Here is an 18,434-nt window from a genome sequence, read left to right as displayed (position 1 = left end):
CCAGCATCTGGCCCAGAGCTTTTTCACAAAACCAGCTGTGACAGGATATTTTCAACCCATCCTCAAAGCTTTGGGCTCCACCAGGCAGCATGAGCCGTCCAAGCTTGCAATTTATAATTTCCTTCCCCTTTTGTCTTCCAGCACTTTGCTGTGGTGTAATCTTTAATTCCAGGGACTTGATCTTAGAGGGGGAAATCCCATTTTAGTGCCTTTATTCTCTGTTAAATTCCAGGAGCACATAGCTGTGCTCTCAGGTTTTTTGTCACAACAGGGTGGTCCAGGTAGACGGTTCCAAGTGGGACAACCAAATTTTAAAACAGAAGAATGAAGGCAAGCAAGGGCAATCTGAAGGAGTAACCTGCTTGGTTTTTTTCTTCACTGCCAGTGCAAATACCCTCACAAGTGAATTTTGCTTGCATCAATGCTTCTGTAAAAGCTGTGCTCCATGCCAATGTCTGTTCCTATATGGAAAGAAGGATGTTTATGGGCAAACTCAATCCCTCCTTATCAGTCAACTGAAAATACTTAATATTCATCCTGTGCCATCGAAGTCACACCAACAAAAAGCTCTTACTCATTCTAAGATCAGGTAAAGCAGAGGTTTAATGTCTAGAACAAGTGGTGACATCTGTGTCTGATTTAGGTGATCAGTCACTTCAAGCTGTCGGGTGTCAGATTTGTAAATTCATGTTTTGTTACCACCTTTGTGGCCAGTGACACTCCAGAATCTATTGCTAGGTCACACATAGACACAAATTAAGCTGCATAGGCTGCCTTAAAAAACAGGTGAATGGCATGTTTAGAAATTCATGTATTTTAAGAGTGGAAAAGCAAGGAGTAATCTCATCCAGATTTCGTGCTCATTTCCTGCTCAATTTTTAAACAGTCATGAGTCAAGGAAAATCAAAATACATTGAGTTTATTCTGGTGTAAAATTATGAGTGAACTTAGTTACTACATTCTGATAACAATCAACTGAGGGGAAACTGAGGTTGAAACCTACTCATGTATAGGAAAAAGAGCTTTAGATTGCTTAGTGAGCACAGATAATTTAGCCAGCTGCAGGAAATGCTCTACCACAAAACTAGGAGGCCAAAGGTACTCATGGTTTAAGCAGGAGAGGGCAGTACATGAATCATTAGGTGGACTGGAGTAATGAAACAGCTTTACTTGCACTGAGTCTTCAGCTCTGGAGAGCCCCCAGGGGAAACCTTCCACATGAATATGTTAGATACACAGCAGATCCTGTTTTCTTGTCTTTCCAAACAAAGGGAGGAATGAAGGACCCACCCAAGGATTTGCTAGTTAAAATTCTGACAGAAGAACAACTCCAGTATGCCAAAGTGTCACTATTTATTAATTTATTAGCATGGAAAAGTAGTTGACATGAAGAAAACCAACTAGCACAGATGCAGTGACAATCAGAAGAGAGACTGCTCAAATCAAAGACATTTACGATGTGTCCTTGTGACAGTGTGAACAAGTCCTTTGTGACTGTGTGTGAAGGGCAGGAGGGTGAGGAATGCCAGAATATTGTTATATCTTCCATATGTGTGTGGAGGGACTGAAGGAAAGGATTGGGGTATGAACACAGAGCAGTGAGGAACAAGTTGAATTTATTTTTTTGTAGCCACTCGACTCCAGATTGTTGTAGGGCACACAGGTCTTTTGGGGTAGATCCATTTGCTAGGTTCAGGCCAGCTCCAGTCCTCTGGACGTTCCCAATGGAGTTGGAATTCCTTATATTTGAGGTGGATTTGGTTTGGCAATGGCAATGCATCATCACTAATTCCAACCCTCTCCTTCAACACCTTTGTGTTTCACAAAATACCACTACTCTGTAGTACCAGTTTTAATCAGCTGAGCAGGGTTCAATCAGTAATTACGACTTGGTAGTTTAATTAGGATCTTAAAAGTACTACCACATCAAAATTTTAACAGTATTTAACAGTCTGCAGATGAATATAAGTGCTAAATTCTAGTTGTAATTGATTTAGGAGAAAAAAAAAAGTCAATTAGTGATGTCTTAAAATCAATGGAGCTATGCAGCTTTGTGCTACCCAATGAATTGATTTTATACATTTCGTATTAATTCTTATACAATTAGGTAGTGGAGGTGGTTGCTTATGGTGTTGTTAAACTCTTTATGTTTGACAAGAAGCAACATTTAAAAATAACAGTATTAAAAATAATAACAAAATGGAGAAAAAACTTATGAGTAGGGAACATCAATCTGTTCTTTCTAATTCAATTATGACATCTACAAGGAGCAATATGAAGTATCTTCATGCATTAAAATGTTCCATTGGTATGAGAGCAACCAAAGGGAAATAAGCATTCCAGAAAATGGGACATGGTGACTTACTTCACTGGTTTCTTGTTAGCATGAAAGTGCTAATAATGCCTTCTTTAGTTTCAGGACAGTGAATACACCTGCCCAGCCAGACAACCTAATGTCTAATTTCCTTGCTGCTTATCCTGATAAGAAGTTAAACCATTCAGGACAACCCCAGGCCTAGTAGGAGCTTCTTTAGCAGGACAGGGTGGGATGCAGGTCCCACCTGCAGTCCCTATGGATTCCTGGCTGCTGCTGCTACCTGGACATTGATTTCCAGGCTGGAGGCACATGACCCTGCCTGACCTACAACACCAAGCTGAGATAATTCTGTGGATGCTAAGAAATGAAGCAGGGAGTTGTAGCTGGCTGCTAGACCTTGGACACCAAGTTAAAGATGGAAGGGAAAAGGACTTTGTCTTGCAAATGTCCCAGAGCCTGCTTTGCTGGTAATTACTTGGCTTAGCTTGGCCTCATCTTAATTAAGTGTGCTCCTCAGTTCCTTAATCCCTGAGTTTACATCATTCTTTCTTCTCCCTCACCAGGGAAATTTGAAGACAAGTCATGAGCCTCGCACACTCTCCCCAGATATATTTTCTTCCTGAAACCACGTCACAAGCAGCAGAGAACGCTCATGTTCATCAGGCTGTGCTCTCTGTCCTCTTTGATTTCCATCAAGTCAGCTTTTCCTGCTTTCCCCTGACATAGGTCTGATAGTAGAAGTGTAGGAAGAGAGCCAGGAGGCTGAGGATGTAGAGGAAGACTGCGGTGTTGAAGCCATCAGGGAACGGGCACTCCGTGAAGAGGTTGTAGGAAGAATGAGCAGCGATGGCCACAAACTGGCACTGGAAGAGGTGGAAAAAAGAAGCAGATTAGGAAACCTACATGAGATACACCTCAGTTGGCCATTGAGACCATCACACCTATCACAACATCCTGGCATCAACCCACAGGATCACCTGCTTGCCTCTCCTGACATCCCTGGTAACCTTCCTTTTAAGTTTAGCAGTGTTTTCCCAGAAGGAAAGATGTCCATCAAACCTGGAGGTTTAACCAATCCAGCCTCTCCTGCCCTTGGCTCATTTATCTGCCATAGTGCTGTAACTGAGATGCTGGAATATGGAAACTGATGGTGGAAGATTCCTCTTCTCCAGTCACAATCAAGTTATTATACCCATAATTATTTTGATTTGTATTTTAACTTGCAGAGAAGAACCACAGATACTATATTTAATAATTTAAGCATTCAATACTAATACTTTTTTTGTATTTCACTAAGTCACCTGTCTCAATACCCTGAAGCAATGAGTTCTACCGACCAAAGAGCTATTAAATATTTTTTTTCCTGTGCTATAATTTGCATTACAAATACCTTTTTATTTCATGCAATGCTTCCTTGTTCTGCTTTGCAGGCTAAGTGAGAATCCTGGAGCAGCCTTCACTGCACATATTTTACACATATCTTCTTCGCCTTCCCTTGTAACTGCATACTTTTGGTTTGCAAAGCCTCTCTTTGAGCAGAAAAGTCTCTCCTACAACCATTGTCCTTGTCTGGACCATTGCATTTATTTAAAAGATGCATTTATTTGGACCATAGGCATCTTTCAAAAAAAATGGGGTTTCCCCCCAGATTTGAGGGATGAGGGAGAGAAAATCCAAAGGGAATTTCTGGAGAAAGTGTAAAATTCACGTATTTCTCTTTAACTTGCCTGTTTGCCTGCAGTTAGAGACCCCCTCCCTTTCTCAAGGAACTGAATCAAGGCTCCCCAATCTGCTGCTGCCCCACTGAGAATTCAAAGTTTCCCTAAACCACTGCTCTCACCTCTCCACATCAAGGTCCATTTTCAGTGCTCCATATACAACATAAAAACGAGGAACCCAATTGTTAATTTTTCTCTTTCCCTCCCATTACAAAGCTGTGGATAATGAGTTTGATACGGTCACTGAAGGCCCCTGATAATCTTGTGAAAGCAGCATTTGGAGCAGGTCACTCATGGCTTCACCTCTCGGAGTGGCACGTGAGGTGAAATGCAATAGAATTTATAGGGGGAGCTGGAAGACAGAGTTTTTTCCAGAAAGCCCCAGATATTTTTATGTCTGGATTCAGGGCCCAGAGTCCAAAGAGGACACGTCTGAGACTCTGACTGAGCTTCCATACAACTCACAGCTGCTTGGATCTGCTCCTTTTCAGGACATAGGTTGTATATTTACTGAACCTGGGGACGTGCTGCCCTCGGTGGGCAGCAAGCAGATGGAGGCAGTGAGGTGACAGACAGCAGGGGCCATCACACCTGAGCCATGGGAGGGCAGGGGTGAACTCCTGGAGCTAATTACCAGCTGCAGGATGGTCAGGTAACGCTTCCACCACAGGTGCCGGTGCATCCGCGGTCCCAGGCTGGCCAGGGCGTAGTAGCCGTACATGAAGATGTGGACAAAGGAGTTCAGCATCCCAACAAAGAAGGCTGAGGAGTGAAGAAGTGAGGGTGAACAAGGCACACCACCTATTCCAGGCTAAGGAAGGTGTGAAGGGCTCGCAGCCACTATGATGATGCTTCCAAAATACACCACACTCACCTCTGTGCATGAACATTCCACTTGGGATCTCATCTGCACTGTTAGTGCTACCTCAAAAAGCCATGCAAAACATAAGGTTTTCTTGCAGCAGCATTTCTGACAAGCATACCTTGTCCTCCAGGCACGTACTTGACCCCTGACCACCAGTTGAAGAGCATAGAGCCATGATGGTACACGTGCAGAAAAGTCACCTGCTCTTGTTTCTTGCGCAGAATTAAGAAAACCTGAAAGAAGCCAGGCAAAGGAAAACCTTGAGTCAATGTGTTTAGACAAAAATTTCACAGTGAAAAGTTATAAAAATAGTTAATGATTAGTCTGAATCTCCCAAAACCATTTCCTCTGCTGTTGACAAAAAACTGGTGAAATGCGATAGAACTTACAGGGGGAACTGGAAGACAGAATGTCTTCCAGAAAGCCCCAAATATTTTTATGTCTGGATTCAGGGCCCAGAGTCCAAAGAGGACACGTCTGAGACTCTGACTGAGCTTCCATACAATTCACAGCTGCTTGGATCTGCTCCTTTTCAGGACATAGGCTGAATATTTACTGCTACCAGACAATAACCCACAGAAAATCCAGTGTCTTGAATGGTGAAACCCTCCTGGAATTTGCATTCATAAAGAGAATGATTTTGCCAGATAAATTAAGTGTCAGGTCATTGCATTTCACCATGCACATTCATACACACACAAAACAAAAAGTGAATCTACTTTTTAGGCGCTCAGGACTGGCAAAAAGCTGCTTTTGTTGCTGATGCAAACAGAGAGGGGATTGGCCAAAAACCTGGCAATAGGCCTAGGAAGGAGCCACATGTTTATTCACATTTCAGTGGGTTAACTTACACCCCAAAGAGCTGTGAAATTTCAGGCTAGGACACAGCTGTCTTCTGCTGGCCAAGCAAAGGCCTTGTCCAGTCACTTAGTTCATTTACACTGCAGAAGGACACCTGAAGACAAGCTGTAAAGAGGTGGACTTTCAATTCCCCCAGGATACAAACATTTAGTGCAGACCTCCGGGAAAATCCATGGCAGCAGAGATGCCAGGACTTGTCCAGATCCTTTTCTGCCCCGCTGTTAATCAGCCAGCCCGGCAATAGCAGAACGTGTGTGGCACCAGCAGCTAAAATTTTGGGGACCCACTTGGCAGCAGCCAGGGGTAAAGCCTCTCCCCTAGCACTGTGCTCAGCCTCAGGAAGGGTGCTGGGGAGGGAGTATGTGCAGCCAAGGGATGGAGGCAGGCAGTGAATCAATACAGGAGCAACCCAGGACATCAGTTCTGGCACTTTCTGACAAAGAAGTATCAGTGTCCAGCCCCGGTCCCCCTGAGGAGCTGAGCCCTCCTTACCGTATCCAGCAGCTCAATGACTTTGGAGAAGAAGAACCACCAACACACTCTTGCCATCTGCTGGGCAACACAAGGCACGGCGATTAGAGCTTTAGCCAAAATCAAATCAAATAAACACATTTTCAACCACGCTGTATCCCTGCCCACCCGGGGTCTGCAGCAAGAGGCGGGGGGAAATTAAGGTGGTTTTTTTTTTGGTTTTTTTTTTTTTTTTTTTTTAATCCAGATGGCAAGACTCTGAAAAACTGAAAAGATAATATGATGCTTGCATCTGTTCAAAGTAAGGCATTGTAACTCCAAATTCAAATCCAAATTCAAAGAGAGAAGACTCATGCAGCATTTTTGGAAAGCTGACACTGCTGGGACCCACACTGCAGTGATGACCAGGGAATAGTTTTAGCTAAACCCCTCTGCTAAAAGAAGGGTTGAGTGAGATTTTTGTCATGCAAGGCAGAAGATATAAAAATCAGTTTTCTTGTTGGAAGAGATCACCCAGAATACTTATAATCCATGTGAAGAATCACATCTATTTCAGTAATAGATTTTCAATATTGGTACTTCAGCTGGTAAGATCACAGTCTCTGCAGTGGTCAAAGAGCAAACTTAGATGGCTGAGTTGACTGAGATGATTAATTTTAGAGAACTAAAGCAAAGCACAACAAACAAAGCAGACTGTTTAGTGGAATAGATTTACAAGCAACAAAAAACTGGAGTCAAAGCCTTCTTAGCCATGCAAATTTCTATTTATGAGCAAAAGAATCTCCCTAGCAATGGGAGGGCAGGGCCTAAGGCATGCTTTCTCAAGAACTGTACCCTCATTCCCAGCTCACTCCGGCTGTAATCCACTGGCTGGCACAGGTAGCTGTAGTTGGCCAAGACTGAAGTGACCAGAAACTGAAACAAACAAAAAGAAAATAGAAATCAATTTTCTCTTCAATGCCACCTGTTCCAAAAAAGATGGGCATGTTGATGCTAAGGTAGTAGGGTTGCAGTCTTGCAGTTACAGACAGAAAATCCATGGACAAAGAGTAAAAGTCTAAAACAAAATACTTCACATCCTGATTGAAATCTCCAAAAAAGCAAATTTGGCCTGGGAATATTTGTAACTCTTTGTGTAATCACTGGAGGGCTCAAAACTACTTCAGCAAGAATACTGAATTCTAGGCTTCTGAGTCTCTCTGAGAGACTCTGTTCTCCTTTGCAAAGATTCAAGACTGTTCTGTTTTGGAAGGTTGCATTTGCCTGTTCATTGGAAAGCCAAAAACTGTACCAAGTAACCAGTATAACTGAACAATCAAGCACAGAAAAACAATTAACACACCTGTCCTCAGACAGAGCAGCATTTGTTCAAAAAAACCCAAAAAACCCAAAAGCAATTCATGTTAATGTAACACTTGTGATACAAATTAAAAGGGCATATTTGCTGGCATCAGAATGTTTTTTAAACCTATTTGGCCATGTTCCCTCAAAGAGTTGTCAGCAGCCTACATAAACTAGGGGGAACAGGCTTGTGGAAAGACTTATGAATTAAGAAAAAGCAGAAAAAATGTTCTTAACACTCTCAGCAGCAGGAAGACAGAGAGTGTTTGGCACTCCTGGAGAGAATGTTAAGAGGTTGGAAGGGACCTTAAAGATGGAATGTTAAGGGGTTGGAAGGGACCTTAAAGATCACCCAGACCCAACCCCCTGCCTTAGGCAGGGACACCTTCCACTACTCCAGTGGTTCTCATCCTCAGAGATGGATCCGCCACCAGCCAGACTCGAGGTGAAATGAGGCCATTCAACATCCTCCACACACTCTGTGCCTAATGGGGAATTCTCACCTTGCAATTCATTCATTCAGGATGAATGAAATCCCGTGTTAGTTTCCTGAATGGCAAGAGGGTTGAGAAATGGGAGGAAATCAAGCACAGCAGGACAGTACTGCTCCTCTGGTGGCAAAACAGGGACGCGTCCCACTCCCTTCAGCAGAGTCCATCAGCAAAAGCTGCTCAAACCCTGGAATCTCTGGAGGCTCTGGAATCAAAACCCCTCTCAGGTGCTTAGCTAGGAGCCAATCCTGCCTCCTCACCTCGTAGAACATGTAGCTGGAGAATGCCACCATGGCCAGGTTGTAGGCAAGCAGCGGAGCCCGCAGCTCCAGCTGCCGCCGCCGCCGCATGCAGGATGGCCCCAGTGCCACCATGAAGAGGTAGGAGGTGAAGACCAGGGTGACTGGAAGTGGGGAGTAGACCAGTGGCCACGATTCTGTCCTTGGATCTGAGAAGCAAAACAACAAAACCACAGCTGGCACCTCCACACAGCACAGGGCGGATGTGTTTAATTGTGTTTCGTTACTTCCCTTCGGTGCACTCGTGCAGAAAGAAAATTGGTGTCTTTGTGTCTTTGCAAAATTGCACCTCAGTCCTTCTGCTCTGACTCTGCCCAAAGGCTTTAGCACAAAGATTTTAGCCCAGTTTGTGGGTATGGACTACAGTACTGAAGGCAGATCTTTCCTGGGATGAGCTGGAGCCCTCCCCAGGTGAAAGGAGTGATCCCAGACACTGTGCAGGGAGGCACAGGAACAGCCAAAGCAACAGTGGCCCCTCAGGGTAATAATAAAAGTGTACCAATCACTGGTGTTACTTCCTTGCAATCCTCAGGATATCTGAAATTCTCCACTCCTTCCTTTTTATATCTCATAGAGTGGGCACTCTTAAGAAACATGAATTCACTGGGAAATGCCAAAACACTTATCCCTGCTGAAACAGCTCTTCGGTCCTACAGCAAAGGGAAACTCAAGAGATTTTCTGTCATGCCACCTCCTCCTAATCCTGCTATCACCAGGATATGTTATATCAGCAAAAACATCCCAGGTACCATTCCTGCTTTCCTTTCCTGTGCAATCACCGCTGTCAAACTCCATGTTTTTATAAATGCCACACCAGTTTGGACAACTCTGTTAATCCCCCTCCCTTCTAAAGCTTCCAGTTCTTTATGATGGCTTCTATCGGCTGTGTCAGGAGCCTTTTGATATTCCATTTCAAGATTTCGCAGTTCATCAGAAGTCCTGAATCCCAGTTTACACTCTCTTGTGAAATTCAAGTCCTGAAACATTTACTGAGCATTATGTAGTCTGAACATCATGCCCCATGTCCTCCTGCAAGCCTGCTGTTCTACCTTCATGGCATTTTGTAGCTTTTCTTTACATCCAGGGATACATCAGAGCCCTTTGGGATCAAATTGAGCCTTTAATTACTGAATATCTGATGTCTCCTCACTGAAAGCTGTCAAATCTCAAGCACTGAGGAGTGGTTATTGCCAATATTTAATTGGATAACAGGTTTTCCTGGCATCACAAGGAGTTTGAACTCCGAAGTATTAACTCTTTGGTCAACTAAGCTTTCCCATGACACATGGAAATGCATTTAAAAAAAAATCACTTCCTTCAATACTCTGGACTCAACAGGCAATACCAAGTTCTGTGTCTTGTCAGAGCCCACTGGGAAATCCCCTCATCCCTTACTGTGATCCAACTGGAAGGTCAATGAGATATATTTCAAGGGAAGTTTGTGATCATGGAGAAGGAAAAATGGAAATGTGCTTAGTGAAGAAAATGTGGGCTAGTGTAAGGATAGCATTCCTTCTAGGCTTGGTTTTCATGATCATGCTGTTTATGCAGAAATTCCCATTTTAGACAGCATCTCTACCTACCTCCACTTTCAAGAATCCAGTTGTAGAATTCCTGAGTTTTCTGCCAAGTTGAAGCCATCCCAAGTTCTGCGAAGAAATGAACTTGACTGAGTCAGGATTGAGGAGGCTCTTAAGACAAAGGCTTAGAACTACAACTATTGAAAGGACAGTAGTTTGCTTTCTAAAAATTTAACTTTTAGACCAGAATCAAAGTCCCCTTTAAAAAAGGAAGAAAGAGAACACCCCCCCCCCCACCCTTGCAATGATTCACTTCCAGATTTTATTTATTTATAAATTTAAATAACTTCTTTAGTTTCCAGATTTTGATATTTCATGGAGTTTTCACCTTTAAAAAAAGCTCTGCATGTGATCTGCCAGATCCAGGAGGGAGCTGCCAGTACCATTGGGAAATCAGTCACATGGCGTTTTTTCCTAAAGCAGTGTGGGCATGACACTCACCAAGTGTGAGGACACACACCAAGTGTCACAACTGCACCTCTCTGCAGGTAGTATTGGATATTCCCAGTGCTGGAAGGCAGCTAGGGATTCGTTCAGCACTGCTGCAGCTCCAGAGGTGTTAACAGAGCTGGCTCTTTGGTTTTCTGAGACCCCAGTTTATACATTAATTTTGTTTTATCTTGTATAGATTATGTAATATAGTATATAAAGTAGAACACTCATACGTATTATGATGATCTTCCCTTCTTTCCTGTAGTAGGGAGATGTTTTCAAAGGCACTTAGAAGTTCTCCTAGAAAACACTTTTCTGCAGTTAGTTTCAACAGCTTGAGCTACCTGATCCAGTTTTTTCCATTAGCAAATACACAGGGACATCTTCCTCCCAGTTTCATCTCCTTCTGGCATTGAGAAAAGCACATTTTCTCCTTTGACCCCTCCTCACAGACTGTGACACCCACTCCCAACACCGTGTTGGTGACAGACACCCCCAAATTCCTCTCCTGCAGTTAATCCTTGCAGTCAGCCTCCTTTTTTGGGTGTTCCTCTGGCACAAAGCCGGAGCCCCCTGGGACGTGTCACACCCATCCTGACCCAGAGCCACATGCCCTTGTAATGCGGGTGGACTCTGCCAGCACCTAGATTAGTCGGCGATTATCAGCGGGCTCTGAGTCAACCCCGCGGGGATTCCACGCGGTTACAAGTCCCCAGAAAATCCACACTCATTCCACTCCCCTTGCTTCCCCCAAACCCGTCGGGAAAAGGCAGAAGGAGGAGCGGACTCACCGCAGCAGCGCAGCCGGCTCCGAGCATCCTTTTCTCCAGGTGCATCCCGTGGAGCCGGCAAAACAAGGAGCTGCAGGCTGCGCTCGGCTTTCCTCTCCACAAGGGAGGTGAGTGCATCCCCTGCCAGGTCTCCCACAGCCCTGGTGGATCTTCAGACCTTCTTCTTCCTCAGTCTCCCAGCGGCGGCCACCAAAACCCCGCAGGTACCGCGGGGTTGTCGCGCAATTTTGCCAGAATAAGAGGTTATGTCACATACTCCTCCCCCGCCCTCTCTTGCCTCTCCCCACACGGTTTATCAGATTAGGGGACTGGAAAGAAGGGGGAAAAGAATGCAGAAGATTCCTGGGATTCCACAGGAGTGAACCTTTAGTGCCCGGCCCGGCCAAGTGGGAAGCGGGCCAGCATTTCTTCTGCGGGTTTCTTCAGGACACGCCACGACATCTTTGCAGACAGTAGAAGAGGAGGGGTCACGGCTGGAAAGCAGTGTGCTTGGAGCACTCCTTCAGAGCAGCACAAGGGGCTGTCAGCAAGCCCTTTGTGTGCTCAGAATACGTCCTGACCACCAAATGAGGGGGTAGAGAACAGTGGGAACATCACTCACTCACTCACTCACTCACCCACTCACAGCAGGGAAAACTCAGCTGGAGCCATCCCCTCATATCCAGCCTGTGTCCCTGGGGGAGTCACATTTACTGCTTTTAATGACAACAGGATATTTGGAAGGGTGTTTGGAGAGATACCAAATGATCTCCAGCAACTGCATCAAGGGAAAATGCGGAGAGCTGCAGTGATTCAGTCCCATGTTGGGGGACCTATACAAAACCAGGACCCTGGACCCCCACCCTCCAAGAAACAGCCCAAAGCAAAGTGATGGGGTTCAGCTTGGTCACCTGGGGCCACCTGGAGTGTGGATACATCCTCTTCTTTCCCCACTGGGCATAAATTATTAGCAAACTCCAAATAAACTAGAAGGTAGCACCATTTCTCATACCATGGCATTATGTCTGTCACTAGATCCATGACAAACCTTTTAGAAGGGCAAAGCACCAAAGATTAGCTTTTCAAAGCAGCTTTAGGAATTAGGCAGATCATGTGCTGGGAGTTTTTCATTGAAAGTCATCACGTGCTGATGCTGCTGGACAGCTACTGCGTTTTTATGATTTATGGAAACCATGAGAGAATTGAAACAAATATCTTTGGGAAAGGTGATTTAGGATGAAGGTTTTGAATTTCTGGGGTCAGGGGGTTAGAAGGGCAATCCAGTTTAGAAGGTTTGACTGACCTTTGGTAGCATATTGGGTTTTTTGCTGACCCAGGATCAGGGAGACAATTATTGTGGACTTCACAGTCCACCCTCTGGGGGAAAAACCTTTGCCTGATATCCACCCTAACCCTGTCCTAGCAGAGATCCAGCCATTCCCTGGGTCTGTCCCTGGTCACACAGAGCAGAGATCAGAGCTGCCCCTCCTCTTCCCCTCCTGAGAAAGCTGCAGAAGTGCTGTGAGCTCTCACTCAGGATGTTCTGCAACTGGACTGTTATGCTGAATGAAAGATATTTTTTTTTCACTGTGGATCATGAGAGGGAATGTTTGAGAAACATTCCATTTGTACCAAAATGGTCCAACTCACACACCCTCTGGACAGGACTGGCAAATGTAAATCATAGAATGGTTTGGATTGGAAGGGAGCTTAAAGATCACCCAGTTCCAACACCTTTGCCATGGGCAGGGACACCTTCCACTAGACCAGGTCCCTTCCACAGATCCATGAGAGGGTCTGATGCCACTTAAGCCCATGATGATGCCTCTTAAAGTAATGCATTCGTTGCCAAATATGATGTTCTGATTTGAATGCTACCCTCAACAGAATTTTATTCTCTTCTGCCATCACTCCTTCCATGGTCTTTATTCACACAGAGGTTTTGATGACCCTAAGCTTTCCTCCACAGCTCTTTAGTCCACAGATATACACAATTTTATTTGACCTCTTCTGAAGCCTTTCAAATTTGCCTGCTCCTCCACCAAAATGCAGTGACCAGTGACCAAACCCCATTTTCCAATAAAAAACACCTAAGGGGGGAAAAAAACCTTAAATCACTTCTGACACATCTCACTGTTATAATTTTTTTTACATATAGTACTCCACAGTGTTAACTCCATTAAAAATGTTGTAAAATGCTGAGAGTTTTGAGAAGTATAAGTTTACATCACATTTATCTCAGAAATGAAGAGTTTGAGAGTATTATTAGTAATCTTAGTGGAAAATTGTAATTAAAAAAAAAAAAAAAAACAACAACAAAAAACAACAACAAAAAAAAAACACCAAACTAAAAAAAACCCCCAGAAAACCAAATCACCAAACAACCCTGTGGGAATTGCTTCATCACTGCTTTGTACTTTGTGCAAAATAAATAAATTTGTGCTGAGTAAATCAAAGATTAAATGCTGTGAGATCAGCTCTGGGAAGAGGATGGTTATGCTCCTTTTGCAAGGGCTGAAAGGAAGATGCTCCTGGACAACTCTCACCTGAATCTGGCAGGGAGGTAAGAGCAAACCATGTGCTTTTCTCTTTTTTTTTAAAACATGGTTTACTTTCTCATTGTTTTGTTTTGTTGGTTTTTTTTGTTTGTTTGTTTTTTGTTTTAAGATTAACAGAGAATTGTCAATGACATCTTTGATCTCTGCTGAATTTCCATTTCCCTCAGGTGAGCAAACTACAAGGCCAAATCTATAAACAGAAGGCATTATGTAATTTATTAAGACTGGCATTGAGTGCCATCAGGAACTGTTACAGTTAGGATGGATCCTAAGCTAGATTTTTTTTTTTTTCTACCACTAGAGGTCTGTAATGTACTGCACATTGGGAAAAATCCACATTATGTCAGCGGCATGACAGTACTGTGAGTACAAATCTGCACCATGATTGTAAAGTTTCTATGGATTTAATTTCAGCTTCTGAAGACAACTTTCTGCCAATGGCAGAACAAGTTATTTGAAGAAACTTTTCATCAGTTTAATAAGAGAAAATACTTAATAAGCAAATCATTAAACATTTATGAGTATGAGCAACCTTCCTCAGCTCTCTTTAAAACCTGTGGACTAATCTTTTGTGTAACATTGCTTAGATTGGGATTTACTGAACAGACACCCAGCCAGCTGGTTTCAAGTTAGGAATAAATAGAAATTCAGGAATAAATATTCACATCTAGTGTGTTGTTGTTTTTTTGTGGTTTTTTTTTTTTTTTTATAGTATAGCACATCTGACATCTTCACTGGTGGTGGTCTGGAAAAAGTACCTCACCTATGCACCAAGGCATAGAGAGAAATACTTTTTTATACTAAAGTAGCCAAAAAGATGGGTATTTCCAAAACAATAGTTCTGTTTATATTGTGTTGAGGGTGGGTTGTTTTGGTCTGGTTATCTTTCATGTAATTTTGGCTACCTGATCACTCTGTTTTGCTCTGATAGGCAAACCTTCTGCTCGTATAGGGACAACTTTTCTGTGGATTTCAGAGTAACCCCTGAGATTTCTTTGTAAGTGAATTTCTGTGGGTAAAAGCAAGCTGAGCACTGAGACTGATTTTCTACTCCTGACATGACCCCAGTCCAGGTCTAATAATTGCTTTCTTACAAGCTGGTCATCAGGCCACAGAAAGAGCCACTGACATTTGACAGTATTCATTTCAGAGCTGCTGCTTCATCCTGAAGAGCACATTTCTTCAAAAGTCATTCTCACTGGAGATGTTTGCAGAGGAAGGCAAGAGATGGCAGCAGAAATTGCCTTCCTGGGATAAGATTCATCTCACCTAAGCTTACCCACCTGAAAGTTAGATGTCTTCAGCAAACCCACAGACCCTGGAGAGAAACCAGTGTTACTGGGAGGTGAGTCACTGAGCCTGTCAGCTCTGCCATGAATCACCAGTTATCAGTGCTTTGGTTTTGCACTGACAAAATAAAGCACCCAGAATGTGGGAATCCAGAGCTTCCCTCTGGCTGCCCTGGAAGGTCTGGGACCCTGGCAGGGGGTCAGGAACACCCCTGGACAGAGCCCCCAGAGACACTGTCTGTGATCTCTGTCCATGGAAGAGTTTTCAATCTTACAGCATGAATTACAAGCTCTGAGTGTTTGATATAAGTAATAATTAAGTGAGGCACGGGTGCAAAAGTAAAATTTTAGGATTTTAGATTAGGGGTTCAAAGGGGAGAAGATGGAGGAAACTGGGTGTGCCTTGTCCTTTTTCTCCTTCTTCATGCCCTCCATGTTTCACTGTGGTGTTGGCATTTTCCTGTTGGTTCAGGCTGGGGACACACTGTCCAATGTAGGTGACAGATATTGGCACGTTATTGTAAATCCAGCCCAGGGAGTTTCTGGTATTTAATGTTTGTAACATCCCACTGAGGGCAGAGCCCCACACGGTGCCCTGCAGGACAGAGCTGGGCAGGGCAGCAAAACATGTTAGAGATAAACAGAATAAACAACTTTGGAACCAGCACAGACCAATTATGGCTTCTGCTTTGGCAGCGGGGCTGACAGACAGAGACTTTCTGCAATCTGAGAATCATCAAAATACCACAGATTCTGACACCAGAAGAGCCCAGACAATTAAGTGAGACTCTATGCCTGAGTGTCACTGTTCAAATGAGAGGAAATATCCCTTTTGCTACCCCCCCAGTCCTGGGTGTCGATGGTGGTACTGGCAATGTGCAGCTGTGAAGCTCTCAGCTGAGGGCTCTGCGAGGTAATTTCTCTGTGTGGGACATCAAGCCTGCAAAGTGGAGTGTAAAGAACTGGAGATGCTTTGATTTGCTGGTGCTGCCTCCCCCAGTGCTGTGAGTGCTAAGTGACTCCATAAAACATGAGGGAGTCAGACTTACCCAGAGCCGCATGGCCAGAAGGCTTGTCAGAATCTGAGGTATTGATGATTCTGAGATTGTAGAAAGTCTCTGTCTGTCAGCCCCCTGCCAAAGCAGAAGCCATAATTGGTCTGTGCTGGTTCCAAGGTTGTTTATTCTGTTTACCTCTAACATGTTCTGCTGCCCTGCCGCAGCTCTGTCCTGCAGGGCAGCGTGTGGGACTCTGCCCTCAGTGGGATGTTACAAACATTAAATACCAGAAACTCCCTGGGCTGGATTTACAATAACGTGCCAATATCTGTCACCTACATTGGACAGTGTGTCCCCAGCCTGAACCAACAGAAAAATGCCAACACTACAGTGAAACATGGAGGGCATGAAGAAGGAGAAGAAGGACAAGACACACCCAATTTCCTCCATCTTCTCCCCTTTGAACCCCTAATCTAGAGTCCTAAAATTTTACTTTTGCACCTGTGCCACACTTAATTATTACTTATATCAAACACTCAGAGCTGGTAATTCATGCTGTAAGATTGAAAACTCTTTTCCATGGACAGAGATCACAGACAGTGTCTCTTGGGGCTCTGTCCAGGGGGGTTCCTGACCTCCTGCCAGGGTCCCAGACCTGCCAGGGCAGCCAGAGGGAAGCCCTGGATTCCCACACTCTGCCAGCCTCGGATGGCACAGGGCTGTGACATCCCCACAGGAGATGCTGTGCCTTCCTGCCCTGACCTTCCCTCGCTGGGGCATTGCCACCATCCTTCTCTGAGCCCAGGTCTGGGGGTCACTGCAGAGCCTGGGCACAACAAGGCAGAGCAAAAGTGAGAGGAGGAGGAGTTTTGGAGGTGGGAACGCTTCCCTTGCCACCCAAGCCAAAGCCTGGAGGTGACTCATCCTCCTCTGCACCCGCTCTCGCACAGATCCTTCACGCGCTTCTCTTCCCTTTCTTCTCTTTCCTCTCCCTCCCCACAGAGGTGATCCAAAAACTCCTTCTTTCCCCAGAAATTGATCTTTTGATCTTTTTTTTTTTTTTTTGCTTGGTCACTGGTGTATCCAGCCCTGGTTTTATGCATTGCTTCAGGCACTGCACGAGTTACTGCAGAGCAGGGCAACAAATCTGACACAATTGGTGGAATAAGAATTCCAAGTCAGGGGCTCAGCAGATATAAAGTGATGTGGCTCCAGAGAAAATATGACCCTCAGTCTTCCCTTTGTCTCTTGGGACAGCAAATGCAAAATGCCCCTGGTGAAGACTTGGAAAGCAGACTGGTTTAAACTGGGCACTGTGGCAAGCACATTTCTCTCCCTCTCAGGATTTTTCATAGAGGTGCACAGAGAGAAATGAAAGAGAAAACAACTTCTGTTTCTGCTCCTTTTTTTTCCTATGTGGAATGTGTTTGGAGAATTGTTTACCTGGAGTGAGTGCTTGGTTGGATTCTGGTGAGGATTTTTTGAGCCTGATGGCCAATCCAACCCACCTGGGGCTGGGCTCTCGAGAGAGGGTCACGAGTTGTGTTAGAGTCAGAGAAAGTAGTATGTAGTTTTAGTATCCTCCTTTTATATAGCATATTAATGTATTTTAGCATAGTTATAATAAAGAAACAATTCAGCCTTCTGAATTGAGTCAGACATGGTCATTTCTTCCCATTGGGTTCACCTGCATTTACAATAGGGCACAGCTTTTCTGATTTTTAAAACTGTGCTGCTTCTAATTGCCACCAGCATGGGAATGTTCGATAAGAGCCTCGCTGTGCGCTCCAGCACCCAGCAAAGCCCAGCTTCCCACACACAGCAAGGAGGTGCCTGCTAAAATTAAACGTCATTCTCGCCAGCGTTGTAGCACACCCAATTTTCCTGCTGAAATGTGGCATGTGGAAGAGCTGATAAACAAATCCTCCGGGCTGAGACTTCAAGCAGGGGAAGGCAGTGAGGCAGCATTATGCTGCCTCTCCCCAGCTGTGGAACGGGGGCTGTAACTCTCTGGAAGAGAGACCATCTGAGCCTCGGTGTCCCTGGTGCACTCATCCTAACAAAGCAGAAGTGACAGAGGACTCAGTGACCCTGGGAAGCTGATCAGCTTCTCCCTCCAGGAAACTCTCACCATGGGAAGTCAGCATTCCCTTTGTGGGGTTGTTAAAGGATACACATACCCCTGGGGTCATCAGGGAAGGCTTCCCACCTCTCTTTCTCAAGGCTACATCGGTAGGCTGATGCAAACATTTCAAAAAACTACATGGGAAGTGTGGAAGCATCCATCTCATCCTAAAGCAAGTCCTTCAGCCTGGCTGAGGCTGCCCTTGAGGCAAACAGCTTAGCTTTGCACACAGGGACAGGCTCCCTCAGCTGCCCTGAGCAGGTGTGGTTGGTCTGACGTCAGGGGACACCAGCTGAGCCTCAGGTCAGGCCTTTCTCCT

At 44.7% G+C, this 18,434-nt stretch overlaps 1 protein-coding gene across 5 annotated transcripts; it reads right to left on the bottom strand.

Annotated features, from left to right (window-relative positions):
• Positions 1 to 1,336: 1,336 nt before the first annotated feature.
• Positions 1,337 to 16,196, bottom strand: LOC110475714 (very long chain fatty acid elongase 4). Of its 5 annotated transcripts, XM_021540056.3 has the most exons (9): positions 11,167 to 11,237; positions 10,609 to 10,675; positions 9,947 to 10,012; positions 8,325 to 8,512; positions 7,067 to 7,147; positions 6,254 to 6,313; positions 5,019 to 5,133; positions 4,670 to 4,797; positions 1,337 to 3,180 (listed from the first exon to the last, which is right to left on the bottom strand). In XM_021540056.3, exons 3-9 carry the CDS (start codon positions 10,002 to 10,004, stop codon positions 3,010 to 3,012), a joined length of 801 nt encoding a protein of 266 aa, XP_021395731.2. In that variant the 5' UTR covers positions 10,005 to 10,012; positions 10,609 to 10,675; positions 11,167 to 11,237; the 3' UTR covers positions 1,337 to 3,009. The 5 variants fall into 5 exon arrangements, with proteins under 5 accessions (XP_021395731.2, XP_085425542.1, XP_077639331.1 ...); XM_085569416.1 differs by lacking the exon at positions 10,609 to 10,675 and having other exon boundaries at positions 6,254 to 6,310; positions 7,084 to 7,147; positions 11,167 to 16,196; XM_077783205.2 differs by lacking the exon at positions 11,167 to 11,237 and having other exon boundaries at positions 9,947 to 11,046.
• Positions 16,197 to 18,434: the final 2,238 nt, after the last annotated feature.

This window comes from Lonchura striata, chromosome 1A, assembly GCF_050655825.1.
Source record: "Lonchura striata isolate lonStrDom1 chromosome 1A, ASM5065582v1, whole genome shotgun sequence".
NCBI lineage: Eukaryota > Metazoa > Chordata > Aves > Passeriformes > Estrildidae > Lonchura > Lonchura striata.
Note: the sequence above shows the minus strand (reverse complement) of the source record. Positions and strands in the feature narration are given on the sequence as shown.